Genomic DNA, 14,724 nt, shown 5'->3' on the forward strand with positions numbered 1-14,724 from the left:
CTTGGTCGCAAATGGGTCTTCCAAATGGACAATGACCCCAAGCATAGTTCCAAAGTTGTGGCAAAATGGCTTAAGGACAACGAACTCAAGGTGTTGGAGTGGCCATCACAAAGCCCTGACTTCAATCCCATAGAAAATTTGTGGCAGAACTGAAAAAGCATGTGCGTGCAAGGTGGCCTACTAACCTGACAGTTACACCAGCTCTGTCAGGAGGAATGGGCCAAAGTTCACCCAACTTATTGTGGGAAGCTTGTGGAAGGCTACCCGAAATGTTTGACCCGAGTTAAACAATTTAAAGGCAATGCTACCAAATACTAATTGAGTGTATGTAAACTTCTAACCCACTGGGAATGTGATGAAAGAAATAAAAGCTGAAATAAATAATGATCCTAACTGACCTAAGACAGGGCATTTTTACTAGGATTAAATGTCAGGAATTGTGAAAATCTGAGTTAAAATGTATTTGGCTAAGGTGTATGTAAACTTCCGACTTCAAATGTATATCGCCCCTACTGTTGGGAGCTAGTCTCAGAAATCCCAGACCTAGGTATACCGGAACACTTTTAATGTGGAAGGCAACCGGTCTGCCAAGGGAGACTAGATGTTAGCTGTAAGACATACAGAAAAATAACATGTAGAAGTGAAAAGCAGTCATAAAGTAAACAGCCTTTATTTGGAAACCACAACCTGGAATCCCCACCACCATCAAGCATCCAGGAGCCAAGTCAATATCAGGGCTCATATTAGAAAAAAGGGATATAGTTTTAAAAATACATAAAAAAACAGTGTTTTTTGGTCACCATACAAAAGCGATTAAAATAAAATAATTGATCAATTACATTGCAGGTGAACATATTTGCCTATGACAAAAGTGATAGATATGGTGCTTGAATAGAATTGAAATATTAGGTGGTTATTTTAGTGGCTGATTCATGTGCTCTCTACAAATCTGATATCATTACAGGCGAGACGGTTCTTTCAAGGCATTTCAATATTCTTGATTGATTACAATTGTAACACTTTCAGAGCACTCGTCTTGCATGATAAAAGATAGCTATGCTAAATAACGTACCATATATTTTAAGTGGCAAACACTGACAGTACTGAGAGCTCACAGTGCATGTAATAAATAAGCCAATAAATACTGGACTATAGAAGCATCTGGACATGCACAATATGTAGTGTTTTAGGAGCTCAATGATAAGTAATGCATGATCATGTTGAGACTGCTAGGAGAGTCATGTTTCATATGAGGCCTCAGGCCAACCATCATATCACACTGACAATGTTTTTTAATTTAATATATCAGCAGATCTTCCATTAGGGTAATCGTGACTGACAGTGAGTGCGAACAGATGGACACACCAACTTTCAGTGAGTGCGAAGAGGAAAAAGGAACAGATTGACACTGCACAGTAGCGGTCTGCAACTAATCACCAGGATACAAAACAATCATGGAACACCGAGGGGTTAAATAAGGGGTTAAAGAGAGGCAAAACAATGACAGGCGAGTTTTTGTTTCACTTAGCTAATCATAGGCTTCTGACAGGTCACATTATCCTCTTTCGTCACGCGTCATCAAACAAAAACAGTTCCATTCCAGGTAACTCAACCACAACATTAGTGTTTTGAGAGAATGACAGGTTGAAAACAATCAAGATAGCATCAAACATCATAAGGAGAGAAGGAAGACAGACGGAGAAACTCCAACAGAGAGATAGAGAGAAAAACGAGAACATGGTCAATGAGCTGAGCTGCAGTGGGAGAAATACTAAATTAAAAAGAGGAACTGTTCTGCACAATAACTGTGCTGTGAAATCCTCCCTCAAGAGAGAGGAAGCATCTTGTGTAAATGATTTTTTTTTTAAACACATGGCACAGCCTGAGGGAGAACATGGGAGGGAGAGGGGTGAGGAGGAGCATGTGGCACAATCCTCACGCCAAAACTGCCTGGTATTGTTGCAATCAGAGATGTTATGATATGTGAAGAGTGAAGACTGACAGCAGAAAACAATATATCTGTCTGGTGGTGGATCAGGTTGTATGTGCATGGGGGGGGGGGGGGGGGGGGGGGTTGGACAGACATGAACTGAATATGAGACAAACAGCTCCATGGAAGCACTATGAGATAAGGGCTGTGCTATGAGGAGAGTAACACTGACGACGTGAAAAACAGGAAAGGGTGAGATCAATAAGTGAAAATAGTCAATGGGGTGAAATGTAGTGTAATATAATATGCTGGCGCAGCAGCTGTAGTAATGGGTTATTTGGAGATGCATACAACATACAGAGATCCTGTCTGCCTGAAGTGGGCCTTGTAGTGTCCATTACGTCATTTCCTTTCATTGTTCGTGATACAATCATTCCTATTTTAAAAACAATACCTGGCTACGCACAGAGTGAGTCACACACAAAGAAATCCAGTGATGAACAACTTATCTAGTAAACATATCAACATCAAAACAAACCAGCATAAATTAGGATATGATAAAAATGACATTCAGAAGAAGCAACACACAGGGTTATGCATCTGTAGTGGAGATTAAATAGACTATGACTAATCGCATTGTGCTTTTCCTTTCTCGTGCTGTTCAGAGAACAAACAAACCACAATTTCCCTTTTTTAATTCTCGCAATGGTGTTAAAATTATGGGACACAGCAGGTAGGGTAGCCCTTAAACATGATAAAAAATTATAAAATGAGTTAAACCACACATGATGAAGTGAGGAGGGGTTTTGTTTCTTAAAACCAGCCGAGTTTGTGGCAGTGTCCGAAATGCCACCCTATTCACTACTATGGGCTTCTAACCTATGGGTCCTGGTCAAAAGTAGTGCACTATATACACTGAGTGTACAAAACATTATTATTTTTATTTTACCTTTTATTTAACTAGGCAAGTCAGTTAAGAACAAATTCTTATTTTCAATGATGGCATAGGAACAGTGGGCCTAGGAACTGCCTTGTTCAGGGGCAGAGCGACAATTTTTTACCTTGTCAGCTCGGGGATTCGATCTTGCAACCTTTCGGTTACTAATCCAACACTCTAGGTTACCCGCCGCCCGATTAAGGACAACTTCCTAATATTGAGATCCACCCCTCCTTTTGTCTTAATACACACGGGAAACTGTTAAGAATGAAAAACCCAGCAGCGTTGCAGTTCTTGACACAAACCGGTGCACCTGGCACCTACTACCATACCCCGTTCAAAGGCACTTAAATATGTTGTCTTGCCCATTCACCCTCAATTGTCTCAAGGCTTAAATTTTTTTTGCCCCTCTCTCCTCCCATTCATTTAGACTGACTGAAGTGGATTTAATAAGTGACATCAATAAGGGAGCATAGCTTTCAACTTGATTCACCTGGCCAGTCTATGTCATGGAAAGAGCAGGTGTTCTTAATGTTTTGTATATGTTATTATAGGGTGCAATTTAGGACGTATCACACCTGTGATTCAGGAGCTGTTAATAGCTCTACATAAATGTGTCCTGCACTGCGGTAAATAACAGCAAGGTTAATCACCGCATAAAATGAAGTCAATCTCCTCCAGTCTCTTCAAGGCGGTTGCCCGTTTCTTCTCTATATCTTTCATCTCTTTTCTGGATTTGCTCTTAGTCCTCAGCTGTTTGTCAGCCTGGCTGCCGTCCAGATGCTCTGATTGGCTGTCGCCACCACCTCGAAAGCTTTTTGCCGAGGAGGATTTCCGTGCATTCTTCTTATTCCCGGTACCCTCCCCAACCCTATCGCTGTCGGTGGCTCCACTCCCTTCCTCCTCCTTACCCAGCTTCTTTTCCTCCGCCTTGGCTAGCGTAGCTGCGCCCTCTGCTGAAGCTGGGCTCAGCGGGGCAGACATGGCCTCCATCTTGCCGCGCACGGCGCCCAGGTGGCAGCGTACGTACTCCTCGTTGGGTGCCAGGGCCAGCGTTTCCTCCAGGCAGCGCTCCGCTCTCGGCAGGTCTCGCTCCTCGAAGTAGACCACACACAGGTTGTGTTTCCCTTGCACGTTGGTGGGGTCCATACGGAGGATCCTCTGGAAGCAGATCTTGGCACCCTGGATGTCCTTCTTGTGGTTCATCAGGATATCCCCCATGAGAATCAAACCTTTAACATAGTCTGGGTGGTGGTGCAGCAGCTCGTCTAATACAGGCAGGGCATCCACCTCCTGTTGAGACTGCGAGTAGAGCAGGGCCAGGTTGAAGAGGGCGCTGCGGAAGCCCGTCTGTAGACGGATGGCCTCCCTCATCCAGCGCTCGGCTGCAGCATTCTTGTTGGCGTCCATGGCAAGCATCCCCAGGTTGAAGTAGCCGTTGGCATCGTCTGGAGGTCAGGTAAAGACGGTTGGCCTCCGGACGGAACCTGGGTTCACCTGGAAAACACACACAGACAGAGAAAAATGCACACACACATGCACACACACACATAATGGTTAGGGCATAACAACAACAACAGTCATTGTTTATTTTGTTGGAGGTAGGTGTGATTTGTTAAAAAACGTGTTCTCATGGCACAATCACTATACTGGTTAGTGGGTAAAGGTGGGGCACGCACACTCAGCAAGTCACAGGTGCAGATTGTGTAGCAAAAACTGTATGATAGGAATGACATTCAATAAAATGTACACACAATTTATACTGCCCAATGTTTCACCATGACGTTGAATTACATCTATCGGTGCCTGCATCTGAAGAGTGTGCCAAGAGTTTTCAATTTTTTTATTAACTTATTCTATGTGCCCTGTGCCTGTAAACTATGCTTGGTGTACGTGCAGCCGCGCACTGCCTCTGACCAACAACCCCGTAGGGTGCCAGCAAGAGTCCTTTGGCACTAAGTCAAAAACTCACACCTACAATTGAATCAACAGTTGGGCCTCTGTGAACAGAATGAGAGTAATACCAAAAGAGAGAAAGAGCACAAAGAATACAGGGAGCCAGAACAAAAACATTGGTGGTGAGTGACAGCATTATCAGAACACTGATATTAACAATAACACCAAGAGATCCTAAATTAATCTGTCATTTTACAGCTGCAGCGAACCGTGAGTGATCCGGGCAGAGCCAGGGGAGTGCCGACACACACACACCTAGTGGGTAGGGTTAAGGTGCATTTATAAAAAAAAAAAAATCTATACTAATAAATATCAAAGACATTAATAGGCAGGCCCTAGAACAGTGCATCGATTTCAGATTTTCCACTTCCTATCAGGAAGTTTGCTGCAAAAGGAGTTCTGTTTTACTCACAGATATAATTCAAACGGTTTTAGAAACTAGAGAGTGTTTTCTATCCAATAGTAATAATAATATGCATATTGTACGAGCAAGAATTGAGTACGAGGCCGTTTAAATTGGGCACGATTTTCCCCCAAAGTGAAAACAGCGCCCTCTGTCCTCAACAGGTTAAAGGGCCAATGCAGCCGTTTTGATCTCAATATCAAATCATTACTGGGTAAAAATTGTGATTGTTTTCAAAAATAAACAAAACTAGCCTCTTAGAAAAGAGCAATTTCTCATGCAAGAATTTAGCTAGGACTGTCTGGGAGTGGTCTGAGTGGGGAGGGGGGGGAATTGAAAACTAGCTGTTATTGGCAGAGAGGTTAGAACTCTCTTTCTTATTGGTCTAACTCATTTCTTACACTAAAATGGCATCATCATCATTTTCAGAATTTCACAGTAGTATTACAACATCAGTGTGGAAATATCTATAAAACACAGGGAAATCATGTTTTTGACCCCACTGGGCCTTTAATGATAATCTGTTTCTCGCTTCCTTTCTCCTTTACGTACATGCTATGATGTAGAGCAGACTGTATAGTGAATATTTTTTATTTTATTTTAATGAACCTTTATTTAACTAGGCAAGTCAGTCAAACCCGGACGATGCTGGGCCAATTGTGCGCCGCCCTAAGGGACTCCCAGCAACGGCCAGTTGTCATACAGCCTGGATTCATAACACGGTGTCTGTAGTGATGCCTCTAGCACTGAGATGCAGTGTCTTAGACCACTGCGCCACTCGGGAGCCCAAGCAGTCAGCTTGGTCAGCTGTGTTAGAGCAGTCAATAACTGGCTTTTGATGAACACACTGTCACTGTGATATGGTAGACTGTACAGTTGACAAGTAGTCTGACCAGACAAGTAGTCTGACCAGCCAACTGTGTTACATAGCCGATTAATGGCTTTGATGAAGGATGTAAACAAAATACCTTATGTTGGTGTAGAATTAGGGCTGTTACGGTGACCATATATATTACCGCCACACCGGCAGTCATGAGTCATGACTGCAGTCAAATTCCATGTGAGTCGTCACAGTAATCTCCTTTTATGCACTCTGGACATGTGTTGTTAGTACCTAACTTGCTAACGACGTCAGGTCGCTAATGGCCTGACACTCAATGCTCTATTGTCCCTCTGACCACTCTGACATCAATGCAAATGGAATCGAAACTCACATCAAACACTCATCATCAAAACAGTATTATGCCTTTAAAACTCAGCGTTAGTCAAACATGTTTGACCTCAATGTGATGATCAATATGAAGAAAGAAGTTCAACAACAGGTTGAAACTGAGTGGAAAACGTGGTCATTGTGGATGTTGTTTGAAAGCCAAACAACAAAATGGACAGAGTTTTCTAAGATGATGATTTATTCAAAGCATTTAAGACGTTGCATGTAGAACAACCCTATGCATATTAGAGCTTATGTATACGCATAGGCCTATATATGAGCCCAAGCCCCCCCTCCCCAAAACCTGAATTCAAATAATGATTGTGCCATTATACAATACATAGCCTAATAGCCTACCGCACGGCAGGCTATTACGCACGGCATAAAAAAATAAAACGATTTACGTAATCGCCTTTGAGTGTGGACTGTTATGTATTGTTACTTTCTATCCACAAGTCTGGGAGAGAACGTATAGGCTTAGGCAATACAGGGCGGCTTACAGAGTTCGCCTACAATTATAGTGAATTTGTATTTTATTTTGAATAGCCTAGTATTAGGGCATTTTAAAAAAAATTATAGAATTAATAAGCTAACATTACATTTAGCTACATAATATCTCACCACTGTGCGTTTCCATCTCCCCCTCTCTCTCCTTCATCCATTTCTCAAGCGCGCAGAGATAGGGGCTGTCAACAGTTTAATTAAATATGTTTTGTCGTGAAAACATGATACTATCGATGTTCCCGAAAAGATTTCACTTGGTTTCCCAAATTAAGCACTGGGTAGCTGCAGGAACAGGGTTGAAGAGCCCATAGCATACAGAGTTTGGGTGGAAAATCACCTGTCGCGCAGCGAGTGGCTGCATACTCATCTAACAGTGGTTGATGCGTGAAGTGGAACTATTCCTATAAACCCAGACATTTCTATATGCAATCCCAGGTGAAAGCAGAGTTTTGATCGTTTCCACCAAAAAGTGGAGGATTCCAACTGCTACTAAAGATATTTCTATAAAACCGGAGTAGCCTAGCCAGCATGATTTAAACTGTGGGAAAGCGGTCTCCATTCACTATTTGAGTGCATAGGGATGATTCCCCTGCTCCTTTTCCTACCCGTTTGATAATGGAACATTTTCATTATTCTTTTTTTTGTTGACATATGAGTAAAGATTAAATTGGGAATAGTCTGATGGTTGAAAATATGATCACTTGATTAGAGAACAGCGTGTGTCGCCTGAGGTAAGTAACAGAGCGCAAGCTTCTTTTGTGTGCTACTTTTCAAATAGTCAATAGCCTATAGTCGCATCATGCAGCTCATATATGTTTTGATTTCGAAGACATTCTAAGGTTTGTATCATTCACAACAAAAATTGCCAAATAACTCTAAATCTAGCGTATAGGACCTGTTTCAAATTATCACTTTTACGCTCAACATAGCCACTTCATATTCGCACTCGCTCCGGAATGGGAAAAATATCCTTTCCATTTTATTCAGCTAAGTTCAATAATATATTTTTTTACAATAAAATCATACAATATAAAATAATGGCATGGGACTCATAAGCATATCTTGTCTGATAAATGAAGTAAACTTAAGTCTATGGCATGACTCCTATTTGTTTTTTCTGTAATACATTTTCTTCATATCATGTTTGTTCGGACCTGCCAAAAAGAAATTGATTTATTGTGATGGTGTATATTAAATTGATTTATTATACTTTTTTAAATGTAGATGTTCCAAAGGCGTGCATCAGCGGCTTGTAAGTGTGGAGGCCTGGAGATGCTAATCATGTTTATGTTCATTAACGGTCAATTACCATGAGACCGGCAGTCAATCGCATAACAATAACTGGCTGACAAAATGTCATGACCGCCGAAGTCCTAGAATGACTGCTTATGTAATTGATTCATTTAAGTCTAATTAGTCATTTACAACCTACGTAAGCAGTCAATTGACCCTTCGCTGAGATGAATTAATGTAATTGACTGCTTACGTATGTTGTAAATTAATTAATTCAACTTCTGATGAAGGAGTGCCTACTGACGTATATGGTATCCATTCAAATATCAGTAGGCTCAAGGTTGTAAGTAAACAGTTATGATATAAATTGTACATCATACCCTGATGGAGGTAGTAAATACACTAAATAGACTTCTGATGAAGGATGTTAAGAGAAAGTCAACAGCCTTGTTCAACATCATTATTCTGATATATGGTGTAAACTAACCACCTTGCCTACTGATGTAGGATGTTAGTAAAGGGGCCTTGCATGCTGATGTAGGCTTGCTTGAAGTCAGGCCTCATGCTGATGGCCTGTCTGTGGAGTTGGTCAGCCTCCTCCAGACGTGAGTCGTTGGTACGGATCAGGTTTGCCAGGTTAATGTACACGTTCAGGTGGTTGGGCGCCACCCTTCTTCCCTGGAATGATCTTGAAGGGCAACATAATAAACTAGTCCTTATCTATAATTTGTTGACGATTGATCAGTAACTGATCCATGACGCTTATTCCACATGAAAGATATTAGATCACACTATATTATATGCTTGCAGTTGTTTTGGTTTATTATTAACTTTGTTCTGACAGGTTAGGGGTACTGGACACTAGTTTGCTATTCCAGGTGAACTATAACGACCAGAGAACGTAGAGCAGGAGTTCTCAAAGTTGGGTCCTCAGACCTCTGGGTCTGTGGCCAGATCTAAAAATATATATATATTTTTTACATTACATTTTTTAAATTAACATTACTAACAGATTAAACACATTTTGGCTGAGGGATCCATGGAATACATTTAAAGGGTGTTAAATAATACAATGTAATAAATGTAGAAATATATGTAATTCATTCATTAAAGTGATAATTCAGAATTTTGGCAATGAGGCCATTTATCTTCCTTCATACTGGACACGGACATACAAATGGTATTGACGTGTTCATCTGACTCTGGGGAAATAGATAAAGGGCCTCATTGCCAAAATCCCAAAGTATCCCTTTAAAGGAGGTATATGTCATATTTTTGCATTGTAATTTCAGACAATGTCCTTAATATATCTGCACTAATAGTGTAATGACGTTTCACAATATGTTATCCCACCCAAAGAATATTGGGCACACACAAAAATGCACTTGAATGGTGCAGCCTTCTTACAGTGGGGCAAAAAAGTATTTAGTCAGCCACCAATTGTGCAAGTTCTCCCACTTAAAAAGATGAGAGAGGCCTGTAATTTTCATCATAGGTACACTTCAACTATGACAGACAAAATGAGGGGGAAAAATCCAGAAAATCACATTGTAGGATTTTTTATGAATTTATTTGCAAATTATGGTGGAAAATAAGTATTTGGTCAATAATAAATGTTTATCTCAATACTTTGATACTGCTTTGATACAATACTGCTGACTAAATACTTTTTTTGCCCCACTGTATATTGTCAACAAAAGGCATCTCTTGTTGTCAAATTAACTGGGGCAAGCGTCAAACCTGTAGAAATTGCCCCAGTCAATTTGACAACAAAAGATGTTCCTTCCCAGGGCCCAATACTTGGTTTGTCCGGCCATGCACTGCCAGTCATAGTAAAACTCATTGTATGCTATTTCTATCTCACTCGAGTTGTGGGGTTCTTGATTAACTTGCCATCACAGGGGGTCCCCCGGCCCCAAAAGGTTTGAGAACCCATGACGTAGAGAATGTAGTGAGCTTATGGTACGTTCTTAACTCTGTTACACTCACCCCACAGAGATCCAAGCCGTCAAGCTGAGCACAACTGCACATCCGGGTCATGGCACCACTGTTACCCGGGTCAGTGTGCTGCTGCTTAGCTTCCTCCACTGGCCCGACTGCCCGATCCTGGGCTCGAACCAGTGATCCTCTGCTTCGCAACGCAAGTGACCTCCCTCCTTGATAACGTTCTAACTTGTTGAGCCACCCAAATGGTACCAATTGGATGGCTCCACCTTTGACTTTTCAAGCTAGCTGTGGAGTGAGCTTACGGTACGTTCTTAACTGTTACACTAACATCACTTTTCATGAGATTTAGGATCTTAATTTGAGAGATAGCATAGCAGGAAATGCAAACTTGTAGTGTATTCAAGGCTTAAAAAGGTTTCTAAAGTTTGTAATTTCCACTTTAAAGTGTCAGACTTGATTTGCCCTAAAGAAAAATGTCCATTAATTATAATCCACATAATTATTCACATTTCCTGTTGCTGCAGAATTATATTCCTGCTGTAGCAAACTGGCTCAAATTAAGATCCTACATCTGTACCGACGTTTCGGCATGGCCTTAAAATTACAAAGCAATCAACAGAAGAGACAACACGTTACTTTCTTGGAGGCCTAATAATGACTGAGCAGGAAAACTAGCATATCAATCTAATTTCAAAGCCACCGACAGCCTCTGATGTGGGCAATATGCTTCTGGCATGGCCAACATGAGTGGGATTTTTTCACAGTGGGATTTTCTTGGAAGAAAAAGATAAAATGTGTATATATAATCCCACAGTCATACACATACAGCCAGAGGGAAATAATATCTGTTTCTTTAATGTTTTCTAAACCAATTTATCGAATCAGAGTTTACGCAGTTTTTCAAATACATTATGAGAACATGAGACTGAGGCAGGGACTTCCTCCATCGACAGGCTCACAGAACCGTATAAAACACGTACTAAAGCACCATGTCGTCCGTTTCATGCCATGGGGTTGTCAGTCGTTGGATTCCTGGACATAAGCGGAAATCTGGATATAGAGAGTTAACTCGTTTGGAAAACCAGTGAATAAAAGAGGCATGATCAAAATAAGTGTAGTGTATCAAAGCGATTATCATTGGGCCCCACGCGGAAATCCTGTTCAGTCCTTTCAGCATCGGTCGTCGATACATGATGGCCATAGCCGCTTGCATGCTTCAGCTGAAAAATCTCTTTAAAAGCTCAGACAAGGCCTCGCCTGTTCCGTTTCGTGATGATAAAATTGAAGAAATCAGCCCCGCTGCTTATTCAATAAATCGTCATTTGTTTCAAAGCTGACCCCTCGCATGGGAAGTACAGTCAGGCCCTTCAAATTCAAATAGGCTATAGTCCAGAAGTTGTTTTTCTTGGAAGTTTGGGGTGGATGAATTGAGGGAACTGTCACCCATAAATGACAAAGAAACACCACATCAACGCTTACCTACAATAATGACCAAAGGATTTTCACATGCCAGTCATGTTTGTAGGGATTTCAAATGCTATTTCATTATGTTTTTAACAAGGAGATTGGATCACAGAACTCGGTTTTGTATTTTATGAACAATAGAATAGTGAAAACTGGGCAGTTACAGAGAGAGACCGACAGTAGAGATGTAGTCTAAAGTCTGCAGCGCAACCACTAGGCCAGGCTTAGGCACTGCCATTTCCTTGATTCCTGAGATAAACCAACTTTGAGGGATTGGGGTAGGAAATCAGGCTGGCCTCCCATTGACCTCTAAAAACATAACCTCATCAGAACTGAGGCGACGGAGCTGTATTTCTAAGCATTAGACAGCTGAGCATCACCTCAGACTATTAAACTGACTATTAAATGATCAATTAATGCCAATGGTTTGTACAAAGACAAGTCTTCAGGAGACCTTTAACATTTAAATGATGATCAATGATATGTCAAGAGTGAAGAAGTGCCCCTTTAGTTGACGTAATTCCTGAGAGATTATGGTAATTGAAGCTGCACTTAATTTTGTAGAATATTGGCCTGTTGGAAACTACAACTCCCTACTTACATTGCACAGTTCGGGCATGATCTGATTTATCTCTAGAGAAACTGCGCATCGAGCCCACAAAAAGTGAGGGAAAAAAACAACATTTTGGTTTGGGTAAGAAGTCAGATAAGAGGCATGGCCTTCATTGACCTCCATCATCAAAATCTCTTCATCATAACAGACTAGAGGTGAATGAGTTGCACTGATTAGCATTAGACAGCTAAGCATGATTTAATGACTATTAAATATTTAAATTCATGCCAAAGAATGGCGCTGGAATGTATAACGTCTGTTTTAAGGGCTCCTGGCCCATTCTGCTATTTTGTGTCCCCCCCCCCCCGCTAATCTTAACTTTTTTTGTACATAATGTTTCCACCATCGTTTCCTATGACCGAAAAGAGCTTCTGGACATCAGAACAGCGATCACTAACCTTAATTTGGATGAAGATTTCTACTTCAATGAGTCAGCCGCAGAGGACATACTGCTCACCCCGGACCAGGCACTAATCCCCGACACTCAGAAGAGAAAGATGGCGATATAGAGGCCGATGTGCGGGTACCCTGATAAAACTACAGCGGAGAGTAAATAATCCGCCTCTACCCACTGTTCTATTGGGAATGCACATTCACTGGAGAATAGTGCTGAGCGATTAACCAAAATGTCGGTTAGTTATGCCCAAGAGGGTGGTGTGTGTCCTTGTTAACAACAGCTGGTGCGCAACCTCTAATATTAAGGAAGCCTCAAGGTTCTGCTCGCCTGATGATAAACTGTAGATCAGGGGTACTCAACTCTTACCCTACGAGGTCCGGAGCCTGTATGTTCTCTGTTCTACCTGATAATTAATTCCACACACCTCGTGACACAGGTCTAAATCAGTCCCTGATTAGAGATGAACAATGAAAAAATGTAGTTGAGTTTGAGGGCTGTAGATCACACTATTTACCGAAATAGTTTATCTATATTTACCACTACAAACCTATGCTGGCACTAAGACCGCACTCAACAAGCTGTGTAAGGCCATAAGCAAACAAGAAAAGGCTCACCCAGAGGCAGAAGAAATCTATCTTACCTCATTTCTACCAGCATGTCACCTGTGCAACGAGAGGCGAAAAAACTATACACCACCTTTACTCCACACACAGAGACGTATACAAAGCTCTCCATCACCCTCCATTTGGCAAATCTGACCATAACTCTATCCTCCTGATTCCTACTTACAAGAAAAAAAATTCTAACAGGAAGTACCGTTCAATACGGAAATGTTCTGATAAAGCGGATGCTAAGCTACAGGAATGTTTCACTAGCACAGACTGGGATATGTTCTGGGATTCATCAGATGGCATTGAGGAGTTCACCACATCAGTCACTGGCTTCATTAATAAGTGCAGACGACGACGCCCCCACAGTGACTGTACGTACATATCCTAAGTAGAAGCCATGGATTACAAGCAACATCCGCACTGAGTTCAAGGCTAGAGATGCCGCTTTCAAGGAGCGGGACTCTAACCCGGACGCTTATAATAAATCCCGCTATGCCCTTCGACGAACCATCAAACAGGAAAAGCATCAATACAGGACTAAGAAGGAATCCTACTACGCCCTGTAGCACTCACATCTGTAGCCATGAAATACTTTGAACGGCTGGTCATGGCTCACTCACATCAACACCATTATCCCAGACCCCGCTCCAACAGATCCACAGATGACGCAGTCTCTATTGCAATCCACACTGCCCTTTCCCACTTGGACAAAACTAACATCTATGTGAGAATACTGTTCATTGACCACAGCTCAGCATTCAACACCATAGTGCCCTCCAAGCTCATCACTAAGCTAAAGACCCTGAGACTGAACACCTCCCTCTGCAACTGGATCATGGACTTCCTGATGCGACGCCCCCAGGTGGTGAGGGTAGGCAACAACATCCGCCGCGCTGACCCTCAACACGGGGGCCCCTCAGGGGTGCGTGATTAGTCCCCTCCTGTACTCCCTGTTCGTGTCTCCAACACCATCAATACGTTTCCCAACGACACAAGGGTGGTAGGCCTGATCACCAACAACGATGAGACAGCCTATAGGGAGGTCAGAGACCTGGCAGTGTGGTGCCAGGACAACAACTTGTCCCTCAATGTCAGTAAGACAAAGGAGCTGATCATGGACTACAGGAAATGGATGGCCGAGCAGGCTCCCATTTACATTGAAGGGGCTGTAGCGGAGAAGGTCAACAGTTTCAAGTTCCTTGGTGTCCGCATCACTAAGGATCTATCATGGTCCAAACACACCAACACAGTCATGCAGAGGGCAGGACAATGCCTCTTCCCCCTCAGGAGGCTTACATTATTTGGTATGGGCCCTCAGATCCTCAAAAAGTTCAACAACTGCACCATTGAGAGCATCTTGACTGTCTGTATCACAGCTTGATTTGGCAAGTACTTGGCATCCGACCGCAAGCCTCTACAGATGGTCGTGCGGACGGCATACTACATCACTGGGGCCAAGCTCCCTACCATCCAGGACCTCTATACCAGGCGGTGTCAGAGGAAGGCCCTAAAGATTGTC

At 42.2% G+C, this 14,724-nt stretch overlaps 1 protein-coding gene across 1 annotated transcript in view; it reads right to left on the minus strand.

The window, feature by feature from the left end:
• Positions 1–3,361: 3,361 nt before the first annotated feature.
• The window catches only part of LOC120053304 (protein O-mannosyl-transferase TMTC3-like), a 64,992-nt gene continuing 53,629 nt past the window's right edge, over positions 3,362–14,724 (minus strand). The window contains exons 11-12 of the mRNA XM_039000436.1: positions 8,698–8,851; positions 3,362–4,315 (exon numbers count right to left, since the gene is read on the minus strand). Coding sequence (XP_038856364.1) covers positions 3,513–4,315; positions 8,698–8,851 — 957 coding nt within the window. The 3' untranslated portion in view covers positions 3,362–3,512. The remainder of the gene's footprint in view (positions 4,316–8,697; positions 8,852–14,724) is intronic.

The sequence above is a fragment of the Salvelinus namaycush genome, chromosome 9, assembly GCF_016432855.1.
Source record: "Salvelinus namaycush isolate Seneca chromosome 9, SaNama_1.0, whole genome shotgun sequence".
NCBI classification, from domain to species: domain Eukaryota; kingdom Metazoa; phylum Chordata; class Actinopteri; order Salmoniformes; family Salmonidae; genus Salvelinus; species Salvelinus namaycush.